Source organism: Bison bison, unplaced genomic scaffold (genome assembly GCF_000754665.1).
Source record: "Bison bison bison isolate TAMUID 2011002044 unplaced genomic scaffold, Bison_UMD1.0 scf7180017864035, whole genome shotgun sequence".
Taxonomy (NCBI): domain Eukaryota; kingdom Metazoa; phylum Chordata; class Mammalia; order Artiodactyla; family Bovidae; genus Bison; species Bison bison.
In genome coordinates, this window is record NW_011494607.1 from 19,881,955 (window position 1) to 19,896,596 (window position 14,642).

A 14,642-nucleotide genomic window follows, 5' to 3' on the forward strand; every position below is an offset into this window, starting at 1 on the left:
AGCATTGTGTGGCCTCTCTTGTGGCCCTTAGCTCTGCCCTCACCATGGATCATCTCTCACCCCTGCCAGCTCCCTGAACCTTGGATACCTATGGCAGAGAAAAGGAAGTGAGAAGTTACTCCCTTAGACAAAGCAGAATGTTAAATTCCTCCATTCATAGGCACTCAAATATTTCCAGGTTCCATCCAAACTCCAACCAATCCTTTTTGCATGGTAGCTTAAACACAGACACTGGCACTTCAACCCAAATGAGCTTTCAGTCACCACCTGCTCATCGGCAAGATGTCACAGCCAATAAGATTGGAAAACAGAGAGGAAAGCCCTGGATAAGAGGAAGAAAGTAGCAGTCTTTTACTAAATTATTAAGATATGCATAATCCAAAAAAAGGAAATCAACTATACTTCAATTTTTAAAAAAAAAGATACACATAATCCACCCCCCAACACATATCTTATATGAAACATAACAGTGTTTGCCTCATGACTACACTAAGTCAGAAGACAAATCATGCTTCTCTGGAGTTCCAGTAAAGTAAAGCCTTATTTGAATTTGTCCATCCATTCACATGTTTTTCCATGATGTGACTCAAAGATCAGAACCTTTTTCTCTCCGAACAGCCAGAGACGAGTTGTCAGGCTGGTCATTTAGTGAACACCAAGAGGCTTCTACCTAGAAAGTACAGGGGAGGTCCTGCGAGTCAGTGCCCTCCAGGTCAGGATAACAACACAGGATGGGGGGTAAGCCAGAGAGGCCTGTGGAAGGGGAAGCAGCCAGACAGCAGTACCACCAAAGGACCAGAGGATGACATACCTATCCAGAGCATGCTGGGAAGTTCTCCATTCCCAGACTCTGAACAGTGTCCCCAGGAGACAACCTTTTCTGCCATTCTCCTTCAGAAACATAAAAGAGCCAATGCTGCCCCTGCCCCAATGCCCACCTACTCTCTCTCTCTCTCTCTCTCTAGGAAATAGCCTGCCGCCATAGGAGGTAATTTAGTACCTTATGTGATTTTCTTTTTTAAAAAAAGGATGAGTTGATTTGCCAATTCAATGACTTTTGTTTGTCAAGAACATAAAATGTTAAATCTGGTTGTAGAAATGAAATAATTAGTAATATCAATTTTGTATCTATGTAATCTAAAAACAAACAATTCGATAAAGCAAAAATGTTTGCAGGCCACATTTTTTTCTTACAAAATAAGAATGTCTGTAAGGGGAAAAAAGATACATCCTTAACTGAATGTCATTGAGAAGGTAGCATTGCTAATTTAACCCCCTAAACTGTCAATATCTATACTTATCAATACTTGTGAAGCAGCAACACAGAGGCAGTGTTTTGCTCCATCATGAGTTCAGATGAAAGCCTATCCAGAAGTTGGGTAGCCTAACCCTGAAGGCCTTACTCATTTAAACCCATTTCTCTCTCCCAGACATTTTCTCCCAGCCCCCAACCCCATACAGAGAACCAGGGGATACAGTCAACACTCCAGGCTTTAACCGTGGCTTCACCACTTACTCAACAGACCTGACCTCAGCTTCCTCACATAGGAAATGGGGAGTGTGATCCTGGCCCCAACCACCACACAGAGCTGTCAAAAAAACAAATGAAGTAATAAATGTGACAGCATTTTAAAGAAATGTGGATTCAACATGGGGAAAAATGTTGAGTATAAATGATGAATTCAAGACTACACATGATCATTTTGACAAAAGAATTACAATTAGTGAAAAGTATATGAAAGGTATGGAAGGTAAGATTATTAAAATGAGTACTGGTATTACATACTGTAAAACTAAGTGTCCCAGCTCTTCCCTTTAACAAATTGTTTTGGTAGTTATAAAATTACTATTAATTACTACTAATAGCTTTGATTGTCAAAAAGTACTATCCACACAAATGTGACTTCAGTTTGTTTCTATGACAATTCAATTACATAACAAGTCCTTTGAAAAGGACAAGGGGTTTTGATGTTCAATTTTATCATAATAATAATTCAACACAATTAAGGATCAATCCTGATTTGAGAGTATACATTGGTATATAATTATTATTTTTAATGATCAAAAACATTAAATCTACTCAACGAGTGCTCCATTGATCTGAGGCACAAGAGTAAATTACTTTACATTTTGATGTAGATTGCTAAGTCAAAAGGTGATTCATTTGACATTATTTGTAACATAAAAGGATGGTTTTGCTAACCCAGAAAAATAAAGTCCATTTTTTATAACTACTCAAATTATTGGTCAAGTTTTTAGAATACCTTTTTTTAAAATTTCCTAGTAGTAACAACAATAATATCACTGGGCCTTTAAGTTAATTAAATTTTTAAAAAAATTTAAGTGCTCAAATTAACTCAACACTCAACACACTTGAAAGAGCAAACTAATATGAGTATATTATGTTTACTGCTTTATGGTAAGGATACACAAGGTTTATATTCATAGAATATGTTAACACTTAAAAACCCTTTTTAATTATGAGAACAATGGTTTTATGCAAAGAAGAACAAAAATTATGGGATCTGCGATAATTACAATGTAGATATCCTCTTTGTCCCCCCTTTCCCATGAAGGAAGTATGGCTCCTTCGCCATTTGCCCTAACTTTTCTGCAAATTTACAAGATTATTAGTAGATAGCAAGTTATAAGGACCACTAATGTAAATTGTCTCTATTTGTTCTGCCTTCTCTAACACTAAGACAGAAACTGTAACACAGAAAATTACCTTCTTCTATATGTTCAATGAATCACTCTAAAACAGGATGTGAGATTTTCCACTGAAACACTGTTCCATCCTAAACTTAGAAATAAACAGAGAAGGCTTCTTTACCAACAACAAAAATGGTTGAAGATATTAAATGTATCTGATTCCAAAATTACCAAATCACTCTCAAAAATCTTCTCTTTTACTTTCCAAGTGAAATATGAGATTTTATTGCTTACAATTCTCATTAGAAGTCTAGTTTAAAATACACTAAATTTTACTACTATATGCTACAGAAGAGAACAAGGGGTTTTGATGTTCCCTCACAATATATCATCTATCAATCAGCTTAAATGAGATCACACATCAGTGAGTACTTGATGAATTTCAGTGGCAGACTGTCTCTAATGGCATCAGTAGACTAGATCTCATGTATATTTTTGCAACCTTCTACACACTGTAATTTGAACACTTTAAATGTGCCATCATAAATGGTATAGTGGCTATGTAAGGGAATGTTATTTAAGGATGATGTATCATGATGTCTGTAGTTTATTTTAAAATGATTCAGCAGAGGAAAAAGTGCATACACAAATAGACATACATATAGGAAGAGAGAGACATAAAGCAAATATGGCTTACAGATGACGTGTATATGGATATTCATTGTACTATTCTTTCAACCTTTTTGTATTTTTGAAAATTCTATGTTTTAAAAGATTTTAAAATGAGATTTTTATATCTTATTGGTTTATCCTTAAGAGTAGATAATAAAAGTTTTGTTTTTAAAACATAAAGAGAATCAAGACCATTCATTTTTCTAGAAATTACTTTTCATAGTTTATTGGGTGTTCCACATTTTCAATTTTCTTCACATTGAGTATTAATGTTTTCCATCTGAACTGCCTATGAATAATTAATACTACTAATTAAACAAACTCGAGGAAATACAAATTCAAGAAAATTACTTAGGCTTTACACAGTATGCTCTTTTTCACTCTACATTTCTCTGGACTTTGCCCACAGTCACTGTTACTAGCTAGACACTAGCTCCATTCAACTCTTCTCTTGAAAATAATTAGGGAGTAAGGCTTTGTCAGCCTGTCATACTTAACATTTATTTCAAAGCCTGTGGGCACTCAAAGTTTACAGTAAGGTTTTTTTAAAAGCTAATAGGGTATGTGTGCCTTACAAGAGTCATGAGCTGGTCAGTTTTTTGTTTTTTTTTCCTGTTTTGGGTTTTTTTAGGGGGAGGGATAGCCCTTAACGAAGAGCTACATAAGCTTCAAGGAACCTCAAAGACTCAGAGAAAAACAAAGAGAATTTTTAAAATTTAATCATAGTGTCTTCTCCTTTTTTCTCCAGATTTTCAGAATATCAACATTTTGTACAGTGGGCATACACAGCCAGTATAAGTACCACCTGCCTCTAAAATTCCTACATTCACTGTCACAGCCACTAAATAAAACAAGGTAACTGAATATTTCTATTCATTATTGCTTTTGTTAGATAATAATGACTGATTTTTCTAGGCATATTTTAACTTGAACAATAAATTTACCATCAGGAAATCAGAAAAATGAGTTTCTTAGGAATGTAGCTCCCACCAAAATGTCACACTTTCATTTGACCAATGATTATCTAAAATTCTCTCTACTTTCATGACATGAAAACCCCCTCACAATATATGCTATTAAAATGACTAAATTTGGAAAACATCTGGCCTGTCAAGTTATTTGGAGGGGCTTGTGGTTTGCAGTGCATTGTTTGAGATAGTGTATTTGGAAGGAATTCACTTATCATTCTCAGGCTTCACAGAGAACTAGCCCTGAAAACAAATGTATGTGGTAGTTCACTGCTGCCATAGAGAATCAATAGCCATCTATTTAATTTGCTAAGACAATGTAAATTAGTAACTTCCAGCCAGATGTGTGATATACACATCAAACAAACTGCAACCTGTTCATTATGAAAATCCTGTCAACACACACAGAGCCACTTGATGACATTCCATCTAAGGCAATTTCCACATTTACAGCTATAAAAATTGTTCTCAGAATTTTTATACAAAGAATTGGAGCTGAGACTCATAAAATGGTAATCAATTTCAGCTTTTCATCTTGTGTGCTTATGTGTGTTTATTTCTCTTTTCATTCAGCAATATAAAACATTCAGAAAATCGTATGCAGTGCTATTATTTCTTCTGTAAATCATTTATCCTCATTACATCTTTTTAATCTGATGTAAAGTTGGGAGCCTAATCCTGCAGCTCTGAAGAAGTGTGTAAAGTGAAGAATGACAAAGTCAACAGAAGAAAGAAAGTACACTTACCCACTGGAAAACAAAACAGAATATTTCAAAATGACTCTAAACATAAATTAAGTTTACCCACTGGGAGGTCCAACTTGCATTCTGATCATTTATATGGGGCTGTGTGACTATATACCCTGCTGTTTGATAAAAAATGATTACTAACCACAGGCACCCACCAGAGAACAGAGTGTATGTATAATGCTCGTGATGTCTCAGACATACAAAGCACCTTCTTAAAGAATGTCCATTTCCTTTCCATGGTAAGCAGACATAATTTTTCACTCTTTAATACTTCTGCTTCACAAAGTGGCTTGTTTTATGAATTATATTTTGCCATTTTCTCTTATGTTTATTTTAATAATGTGAAAAACTGCATTCATTAAAATAGATGGTTTTGTACCCCCAAATATTGGTATGTTTTCTGCTCTGTATTAAAATCCACAGCCTTCTTGTTATTACAAAAACTTAACAGTATCCATTTCAATATCATTTACTAAAATGAAAGAAAGAAAAAGTTTCTTAATAACCAGCTATTTTTCTTGAATACTGAATCCTCATTTAAGCCAAATTCATTTTCCAAGTCTACTGAATTAAATTTTCTTATTAAACAGGGCAGAGTAAATAATCTTATTGCCAAGCATAATATTTCCAACTACCACATTTTTAATTTGCTAATTTAAGAACGTGAAATTAATGTATTCCTCATGGCCAATAGTATAGTCTGATTCAAAATAGCACTTTTTAACCAACATCCTAATGTCAAAATAGCATTCCTACTAAGTGCTTGGTGTGTCCACGCTTCCAAAGTAAATAACTGCTCAGGCTCTCTAAAATCACAAGAATTTCAACCTGCATTTAAAAATTAAAAACAACAACAAGAGGTAACTGCACACAAAAGGGTTCTAAGCAATTCTACTTTCACAAACAGTATACAGAACGTGTTTTCTTCACCAGTGGCATACCAGGACATGTGATCAGTCTACAGGGCCACACTGGCAAACAGAAATGATTATCGTTTCTAGAAAGAATAAGGCTCCAGTGTGGTCACCCGGCCGCCCAGCCAGTCTCATCCACAGGTGGCTTCCAGGCCGGTTCCTCACCTAGGGAGGACAGGTCAACAGAAGGGCCCCGCCACGACTTGCAGCCCTAGCTCCGGTGGTGGGGTCTCTTCACATTCTAGAGGTTAAAGTTAGACCCTCCCGGTCACTTAAACCCTCTTTGTGGTTCAGGGACGAATCACTCTCAGAACTCTGAACTTTGATTGGAGACTCTGGTTAAAATTAAGCACTTCAAACCCAGCTTTGAAAAGTGAAACAGATGTCCTGTTTGTTCACTATAAATGGCTCCGTACGTAGGATCCTTCTCCCTCTCTCTCGCGCCCCCTCTCTCTCTCCCCCTCCCTCCTTTCCTCTCTCTTCCTGCCCTATTAAATTTAAGAGTGCGCTTACAAGGTTAAAAAAGAGAGAGTAGAAATCAAAAATAGACTGTGAAGGGGAAAACTCCTAAACCTTTCTCTGGAACATAAAGACCGCTCTTCATGATGATGAAAGTGCTAGAGCTGTCACCTCCCAGCGCAGTCAGCGCTCGGGGTCAAAACCGACCCTACCCAGTGGACCCCAGCCTCGCCTGACGAGACCAGGGTCGCCTGGAGTGGGCCACGGAGTCCCAGACGTGCACTCACGTGAGGACGTAGTTGACGCTGACGATGCAGTGCGGCCTGGACGAGCGGCTGTTGTGCACGATGGTCGCGTAGCTCTGCACCCACACCCAGCCGCCGTGCTTCGCCAGGAACCGGTAGTATTTGGTGGTCACCTGCCCCTTTACCAGCACTGATGGAGAGACAGAAGATGGCTCGTGGTGAACAGACTTGCTCCTGAATCGGCCCAAATGTTATCCCTGGCGGTGGGGAGTGCAGGTCCCCAGGGAGCCCTAAGAGCTGCGCCCAGGCAGGAGGGAGAGACATCCAGAACATTCCCAAACGAACATTTCGTCCTGTTGAGTTGCACTGAGTCCTCCGGTCCCTCAAGATTTAAAAAAGAGGGGAACACTTAAAGTTGGGGGATTCTCGAGACTCGATATTTTAACTATGGAAGGTCGGGTGTAGGCATCAACTCCCGGACGCTCACATTCCCTGTCCCGGGAGATTAAGCTCAAAGCAAAGTTGTTTCAAAGCTGCAGTGAGTCAGTGCAAGCTTGAGCCCAGTGGGGCAGCCTTAGATCCCATTTCCATCTTGGGGGAGGAGAGGAGGCGGAACGAGACCCGTCCTGGGAGAACTTCACCCGGGAACTCAGAAACTCCCTCGGCCTGCAGGAGGGCCAGGGGATGATTAGGGAGCTGAGCTGGGGCCAGTCCTGGGGCAAGGCGCGCAGGGCCTCTCCTAGCAACACCACCGACCTTTTCCAACACCGTCCCGCCCCCACCTCCCGGCGGGCAAGGTGGCGTCTTACGCAGGTGGTGGGCGCAGCGCAGGTGGAAGGTGTCGCAGCCGTGAACGTGGTGGTACAGAGTCTTCTCAATCAGGTCCTGAGGTTCGTACCCTGTCAGCTCCGCCACTCTGCGGAGAGTAACCCCCGGGATGAGCGCCGGCTGCGGGACTGCCCCCACCCCGAACAGCCACCGCAGAACTGTGCCCACCCTCAATTCTCAGGGCCCCCTCAGTCACCTCATCCGCAAAATTGGTCGACGAGGACTCTCGGCGACTGAGCTGGGCCGCCCTCCCGCTAGGGGGGCACTCTGGGCCTGACCACCCACCTGGAGTCCAGGAAGATGAGCTTCATGTCCAGGCTGGCGCGGAACATGAACATGTTGCTGTGCAGTTTGATCTCCGTGACGGCGCTAGGAGGCAGCGAGTGGCCCACGGCCACCAGGCCCACGTTCTGGTAGCAGCCATCGAAAGGGGACATGTCCAGGCTGTACTGGCGGATCTTCAGGTAGCCGCTGCAGTGAATGACCTGAGGAGGACGGGCAAGGCCGGAGGCTCAGCCACAGGCAGGAAACACCCAAAAAGGTGGGAAAGGGACGGAAACATTTGCAGACTTTTCTCGGCCACAAACGCCTGTGCGCCACAGCCGGTGCACTTAAGTGTCCACAGTTATAGGGCTTCCACGTGTCTCAAGGGAGTGACGGTCCTGCCCCACTGGACTCACTTAAGAACTGATGAAAATGTAAAGGCCTGAACCCGGCCAACCCTAATGCATTCAGATCGCCAAGTGGGGCCCTGGGATCTGCGTGTTCGCTGCCATTAAACAAGAAAATCTTGCATTCCAGCTAAAACCCTGGTTCTTAACCTCTGGCGGGGTAGCGGGCAGAATCCGACGCTATGAATAAACTCTACCAATCTACCGAACTTACAGACTGTTTCAGATGCTTTACACATCCCTAAGGCCCATTACCAGCCCGAGGTTAAGATCCCCAGCGTTCAAGGCAGTATTCGAACCCACTGAGACGTCAGCAAGCTTAAAACACAGTCTCCAGCTGTTCACAAAGTTTAATGGCCCTTGCCATGCGCCCGGCTGGCGGCGCTGTGACGTTTGGGGCTGGGGCGGGGGAGAGCCGTCCAGGGTAGTCCTGGCTGCAGGAACCCCTCTCCCCACCCTCACGCGCCTCCAGTCCTGCCCCCTTCGCCCTCACGCTGCTCGGTGGGCGCGGCCGCCAGGAGGCGTGGATCTTCTTTCTCAGCCACGCACCTTGTAGCCGCCGCAGGTGAGGCCCGCGTTCCTCTTGGCCAAGACGCACTTCATCCTCAAGAAGAAGGAGCGCTCGATCTCGTACTCTGCGGGGGGTGGGGGTAGGGGTGGAGAGCACGTGAGACAAGCGGCGGCGCCACGGTCCCTGCCATACCTAAAGGAGAAAGAGCTAGCAGCTGACTGCGATGGGTCCCGGTGTCGCTTGCACACGGCTGCCTTACCCTGCACGAAGTGAGAGTGGTAGGGCTGGTGGGCCGTGAGCACCGCTGTCATCTCGTCGTGGTCCGCCGGGTGGATGTATTCGTAAATGCTGTTCCCGGTCAGCTCTACCTGTAAAGAGGTGGGTATCACCGTCTCCGAGGTGGTGGGACGTCCCACGGAGGGGCTGAAAGATTGAGCCAGGGGGTCTGCAGGGGACAGGAGCCTCAGCTCCAGAGTCGATCCTGAGTTCTAATTCCAGTTCTGCCTGCTACCTATTGCAACCTATCTAAGCCTCAGTTTCCTTATCTGTGAGAGGAAAGAATAACAATAGTAAGTATAGTAATAGTAGCAGTAGTAATAGTAACAGCTCCCTGGCAATCTGGTAAAGACATCATGACATAAATATGTAGCCACCTCCCATGGTCTTTGGTTTAGGCTATAGCAGCTGGAAAAGGCATCCAAAAGGGCTTAGGGTGGATGCTAAAGGACAATTAGAGGAAGGGGAAGATCCAGACCTCCTGTCAACTGAGATGTTTTCAGTCCTAGAAACACATAGAAAAGCTTTGGGAAAGCCCCACCCACCCCGCCCCACCCCCTGCCTCCAGCCCTGGCTATAAATATTGAAGGCTGGAGGTGTGGACCACTCACCTACCTGAGAAAGACCCAGGTGGACTGAGGCTGTCTCAGAGATGTACATGATCTTCCCATCTGGGGCCACCACAAAGATGAAACCATCCAGGGTCTGGGGAGACAGAAACCATTGAATGGAGAGCCCTCTGGGGCATTGGGAGAAATTGGGGGTGGGGGGAGTGATACAGAAGTACAGAGAGATGGAGTAGACAGAGGCTAGCAGGAAGGAGGGCAAAAAAAGAAAGAGAAAACTAGCCACAAGAGTTCTTTTGTTCATTCCAAATTTGTAAGCATGGAGGAAGTGGTGGGTGAGGCTACTGTCCTCCAAGACTGAGGATTCAAGAAATGAACAAAGCACACATAGCTACACATACACAAACATTCTGGGGGAAAACCATAGCCTGTGATAAGAGGTGGGATGGGTACTAAGAAAACCAGAGGTTTCCTGTGTCAGTCTTGGAGAGTTTCATGGTGGGACATTCTATAATGGAAAGCATGCTAGCGGGGCTTGGGGAACAGCGGGCACTGGGAGATGTGGAAGGGCTGGCAGTCTGAAAAGTTTGTAGACAGAAGGCAGTTGGCCAGTGGCTCTGGAAAGAGTCCAGGAGCGGGGGATTTAGGAGATGAGAGTCTTTTGGGGGAGCAAGTCCACACAGAAGTGCTACAGAGTATATGTGTGTGTTTACACTGATGTAGCAAACTGACAGGCTCTCCACGAAGAAAAATCTTAGACTTTCACCGTTTCTTTATCTCTGTGAATGAGGCTTCAGTCCAGGTGGTGGAGCATCAGGATGAGTCAGATCCTGCTCTCAAGGAGCCAGAAATGTATAAGGGACAACAGACCTAAGGCCGATATAATGACCATACAGCTGAATGCACAGTGCTGTGAGGGCCTAGAGGCTGAGTAGCCTGAGACCTGGGGAGAATCAGAGTGGTCAGAGAAGCAGAATTTAGAAGAGCTGTCTGAGCGGAACCTTGAGGAGGAAGCCTCAATGTGAAAAGGGAAGAAGGTCATCCTAGACAGAAGCATGATATATAGAAAGCAGGCATTGGGGGAGAGGAGAGGATGCATCTGGTGTATTCAGGCATGGTAAGTTTGGTGTACCAGAGATGAGACTGAGGAAATACACTGGTGCTGGATTTTTGGAGAGTTTGGGATGTCAGTCTGAGGAATTCAGAGATGCTTTACAGGTATCAGGTTCCAACAGAGTAGGGAAATAAATAGCAGGCTTAAATGTGTGTGTGTGTTGGTGGTGTTTTTTGTTTCATTTTTCTGGCAGAATGTGGACAGTGACCTATAGGAAGAAAGAGTGGAGATGAGGAAATCAGGGATGGTCAAGCCTGAACTTAGTGGTTCAAGGAAGACAGAGTAGGGAAAGAGTCTAAGATGATTCTGGCTGTTGTGGTTTGTGGTGGTAGAAAGAGAAGCTGAGACTGACTTCAAGATCATTGAAATTTACAGAGGCATGGTGAGTTTTAGTATGAGTGGAAGTCTGGAAGAAGGAGATAGTGAATTCTTGTCTTGGGTATGCTAAATTTCAGGTATAGGCAGATTTCCATTTGGATGTGTCCAGATGGCAGCAGAAAATAAAGGTCTGTTGCTCAGGAGAGGGATATCTAGACAAGCAGTCATGCAAATGTGGGGAAAGGAGTTGATGTGGTGGTGTTGGCTGAGATAACCCAGGAAACCTTGAAGCTGTAAGAGGAGAAACAAAGCTGGAACCTTGGGGAAATGCCAGCATTTACAGTCAGACAGTGGTGGGAAAACCTAGAACAGCAAGCAGAGAGGGGGAGGAATCCAGGAAACTGTGCTACTTTAGAGACTAAGGGAGAGGCAGAATGTCAAGCAAGCCATGTCACCTCCATCCAGTCTTTGCCCAAATGTCACCTTCCCCATGAGGTCCTCTGCCAACTGTCTTATCACTAAACACAGCCCTCTTCTTCACCTTCTTTTTGTCCATGGCACCCACACCACTGTTATACTATGCACCTGAATGGATATGCAAGGCTGCTCTCCTTAGAATGTCAGCTCCATGAGGGCAGGGCTTTCTGCCTGGCATACAACTGGACCTCCTGTGTTTGTGGAATGAACGAGGTCAGGTAAGATAAGAGATGAGCATCACTAAGTCCTGTGAGGAGTTTGGGATGAAGATGAGGAAAAAGATTGGGCAAGGACTAGAAGGGGTGACTGTTTGGGTTGTGCTCTCTTGTTTATATTGATGAGGAAAGTTAGCTGGGAATATGGAGGGATTTCGGAGGGGGTCAGTTGCTGAGAGACAACTGATGGAAGGTGTCCCCAAGAAAGGGGAGAGATAGTGCCTTTTAGTTAAATTCAGGGGTGTGGAGGCCAGACCTGGAAGGGAATGCTCACACAGGGCCTCTCTTTGCCCTATGAAACTAAAATCTCTTTTGGCCTCTGGGATTGAAGGAGGGACTGAGTAGTGATAAGACTGGAAAGGCCAGGCCACTCCTGCCATGAGATGCTGAGCATGCCTGGCCAGGGAAGGAGGACCATCTGAGAGTCCCCAGTCTGATGCTAAGGCTCCCACGTGAGGAGCTTTGGTGGACTTGAATAACAAGAATAAGGGGGTGCAGGGTGGGATACAAGTGTCAAGCCTAAAAATTCCATGGGGAGTTTTACTATTTTAAATATTTGCTAGGCGACTTACTCGGGCAGTGGACAATTTAAAACGGTGTACACTGCAAACAACGTGGTAATGGGCGCCTCCACAATGGATAAACTCATTACCTGGGGAGGTATGTGTGCTACCGCGAGGGTCCCTGCACGGCCTGGCAGGGCTGGGATGAGGGCGCCTGGAGAGAGGAAAGAGCCCCGGGAGCTACAGGGCGCAGATGAAACAAGTTGTGGTCGCAGCTGCATCCGGAATGTGTGGGCTTAAAGCACTGACGGGCATTTCTACCAGATCCCGGCTATTTGTGGGATAAATTCTTCATTTCGGACGGTTGTGCAGCCGGGTTTCGGCAGCTTGGCCCGAGGACAGCAGTTCCCTCTGCCGAGTGGTGTCAGATGGCGCCCCCTCCCTCGGTTCAGCAGTCCTGATTGTGGCCTTAACGGGCTCCCCTCCAAACCCAACGCGCCCATTGTCACCTGCTCCTCCCTCTCCACCTGGCCAGGAGACTTCCACACCCAGCGAGGTCCGGAGCCTAACATTTTAACTTTATAAGGAGTCGTAGGGACCGCGTGTGAGACGGCCACCTTGGGACAGTTTCCCATTTTCTGGGGAACAGGAAGCCTGGCTCGGGCCCTCGCACACGTGCCGCGTCAGTACCTGGAGCAGGTGCGAGCCCAGTTCGCGGCCGACGTTGTCCAGAGGGCTGGTCCTACTAGAGTGGCCCCACGCCTCGCCAAGCCCTGTGAAACACAGAGACACCCTTAAAAGATGCACTCCGACCCAGCTGGCGGTTTGAGAAGCAGTTTAGTGGGTCTGTCACCCAGGCAAGCTTTCACACACAACCGGACACCGTCTGGGCTCCCTCTCCACCTGGACCTCGGGAACCCATTGAGTCAACTGCGGCTCTGCCCTCTCAACTCCAAAGGAGTTTAACAGACGTCAGACTCCCTCTCCCTCTGCACTACCGGCCCTTCTCAGGTTGGACAGGGTCCTGGCTGAGCGCCCCACTCACCCACCCTGGCAGCATCCTAAGTGGCCTCGTTTGAGGTCAGTCTGTGCCCAGAAGGGGCCCGACACAACAGCAGAGCGATAACTTTTGTGCAGGTTCACTAATGTGCTTAGAAGGGCGAGGGACACTACTTCTCACCCCAAGTTTCATCATCCTTATCACGAGGCCGAGGGTGTCCACATTTTCAGCGAATACCGCGGCCTGCCCAGAAAGACCTGAGACTGCGGGCCAAGGACAGCTTTTCCTGGTGGGCTTTCTAATTGGCTGCGGGGCTCTCCAGCCCTTTTCCTCCCCTTGGCCTCTGACTTTAAAACGCTTCGGAAAAATTCGTTTGGTTGGGGATGGCTTCCAGCACCAGCTACCCTCCGCAACCCTTCCTCTGCCTTTCCTTTTTCTCCTAGCAGCCTTAACGCGTCCTAACCTCAGGTCCCCACCCCCACCCCAAGAAAAACCCAGGAGCTTTTCTGAAAGCCACTTATTTTAAGGTGCTAAGACCATCTTACAATATTTATGTCCCATTTTGGACATAGGGAATCATTCCTCTTCTCTAATTCCCCGGCATCAACTACTAACAAAGACTGCCCCTTCCTGTCCTTGATGCTATCACCTTAAGCTCTCTCCAGGCTTTGCCACAAATCAGTTCTCTGGTGATGTCTGAAAAATAAACCTCCCTGTATGCCCGTGGCTCATTTTTCAAAATTTAATATGCAGTCTGCTATAGTACCTGTTTTCAGGAAGAAAATGAAAAGTAAGACAGAAGAAACTTGCAGAGGTTAAACTACTTATGGGTAATATCTTCTAACAATGTTGCTGCTGAAATTAACATAACTAGGTAGTCCAATTCTTTTATGCTTCCACCACTGAACAAGGTTAAACGTGATAAAAATTGGGGGGGGGGATGATTTACTGAATTACTGCTTTATGGGACAAATCACTATGAAGTACCCAATGACGAACACTTGCATTGTAAATAGGGGTGGGGGCGGATCTTTCAGAATAAAACACAGAGTTGGGACTCTTAAAACTGCTTCCGAAGCAAGCGATCAAAACCCTGGTAAGGAGTAACCGTGAGCGCCCCTTAAGCGCGAATCGGGTTTTTCTGGATGTTTGCACATCTAAATAAATCTAACGATTTCCCCACCGCTCTGCAAACACTGATCCGCCCCCACCAACCCCCGCCCTCGCCCAGACTCCTCTCCCTTCCTCGCGTTGAGCAATTCCTCCTGATTCTTCCTCCTTCCCCAGAGTGACTCCACTGCCCTGATCCCTGCGGTCCTCCTGGACAGTTCCGGAGGGCCCTGCCACAGCAGCCGGCACACACACAATCCTTCGCCTTGTTACTTTCCCTTAGCTCCTGCCGTCTGAGTCAAGCTCTATTTCTTGGTTTCACCCCCGATCACACATACCCACCCAGAAGAAGTGGCGGGAGGGTGTAGTCGAGGAGGTCGCGACGGGGGGGGGG

The 14,642-nt window shown here is 45.4% G+C and overlaps 1 protein-coding gene across 1 annotated transcript in view; it reads right to left on the reverse strand.

The window, feature by feature from the left end:
• SIM1 (single-minded family bHLH transcription factor 1) overlaps positions 1-14,642 on the reverse strand; it is a 72,251-nt gene that overhangs the window by 49,984 nt on the left and 7,625 nt on the right. The window contains exons 2-8 of the mRNA XM_010834746.1: positions 12,829-12,911; positions 9,561-9,650; positions 8,929-9,037; positions 8,708-8,793; positions 7,773-7,972; positions 7,469-7,575; positions 6,702-6,849 (exon numbers count right to left, since the gene is read on the reverse strand). Of these exons, the coding sequence (XP_010833048.1) occupies positions 6,702-6,849; positions 7,469-7,575; positions 7,773-7,972; positions 8,708-8,793; positions 8,929-9,037; positions 9,561-9,650; positions 12,829-12,911 (823 nt within the window). The remainder of the gene's footprint in view (positions 1-6,701; positions 6,850-7,468; positions 7,576-7,772; positions 7,973-8,707; positions 8,794-8,928; positions 9,038-9,560; positions 9,651-12,828; positions 12,912-14,642) is intronic.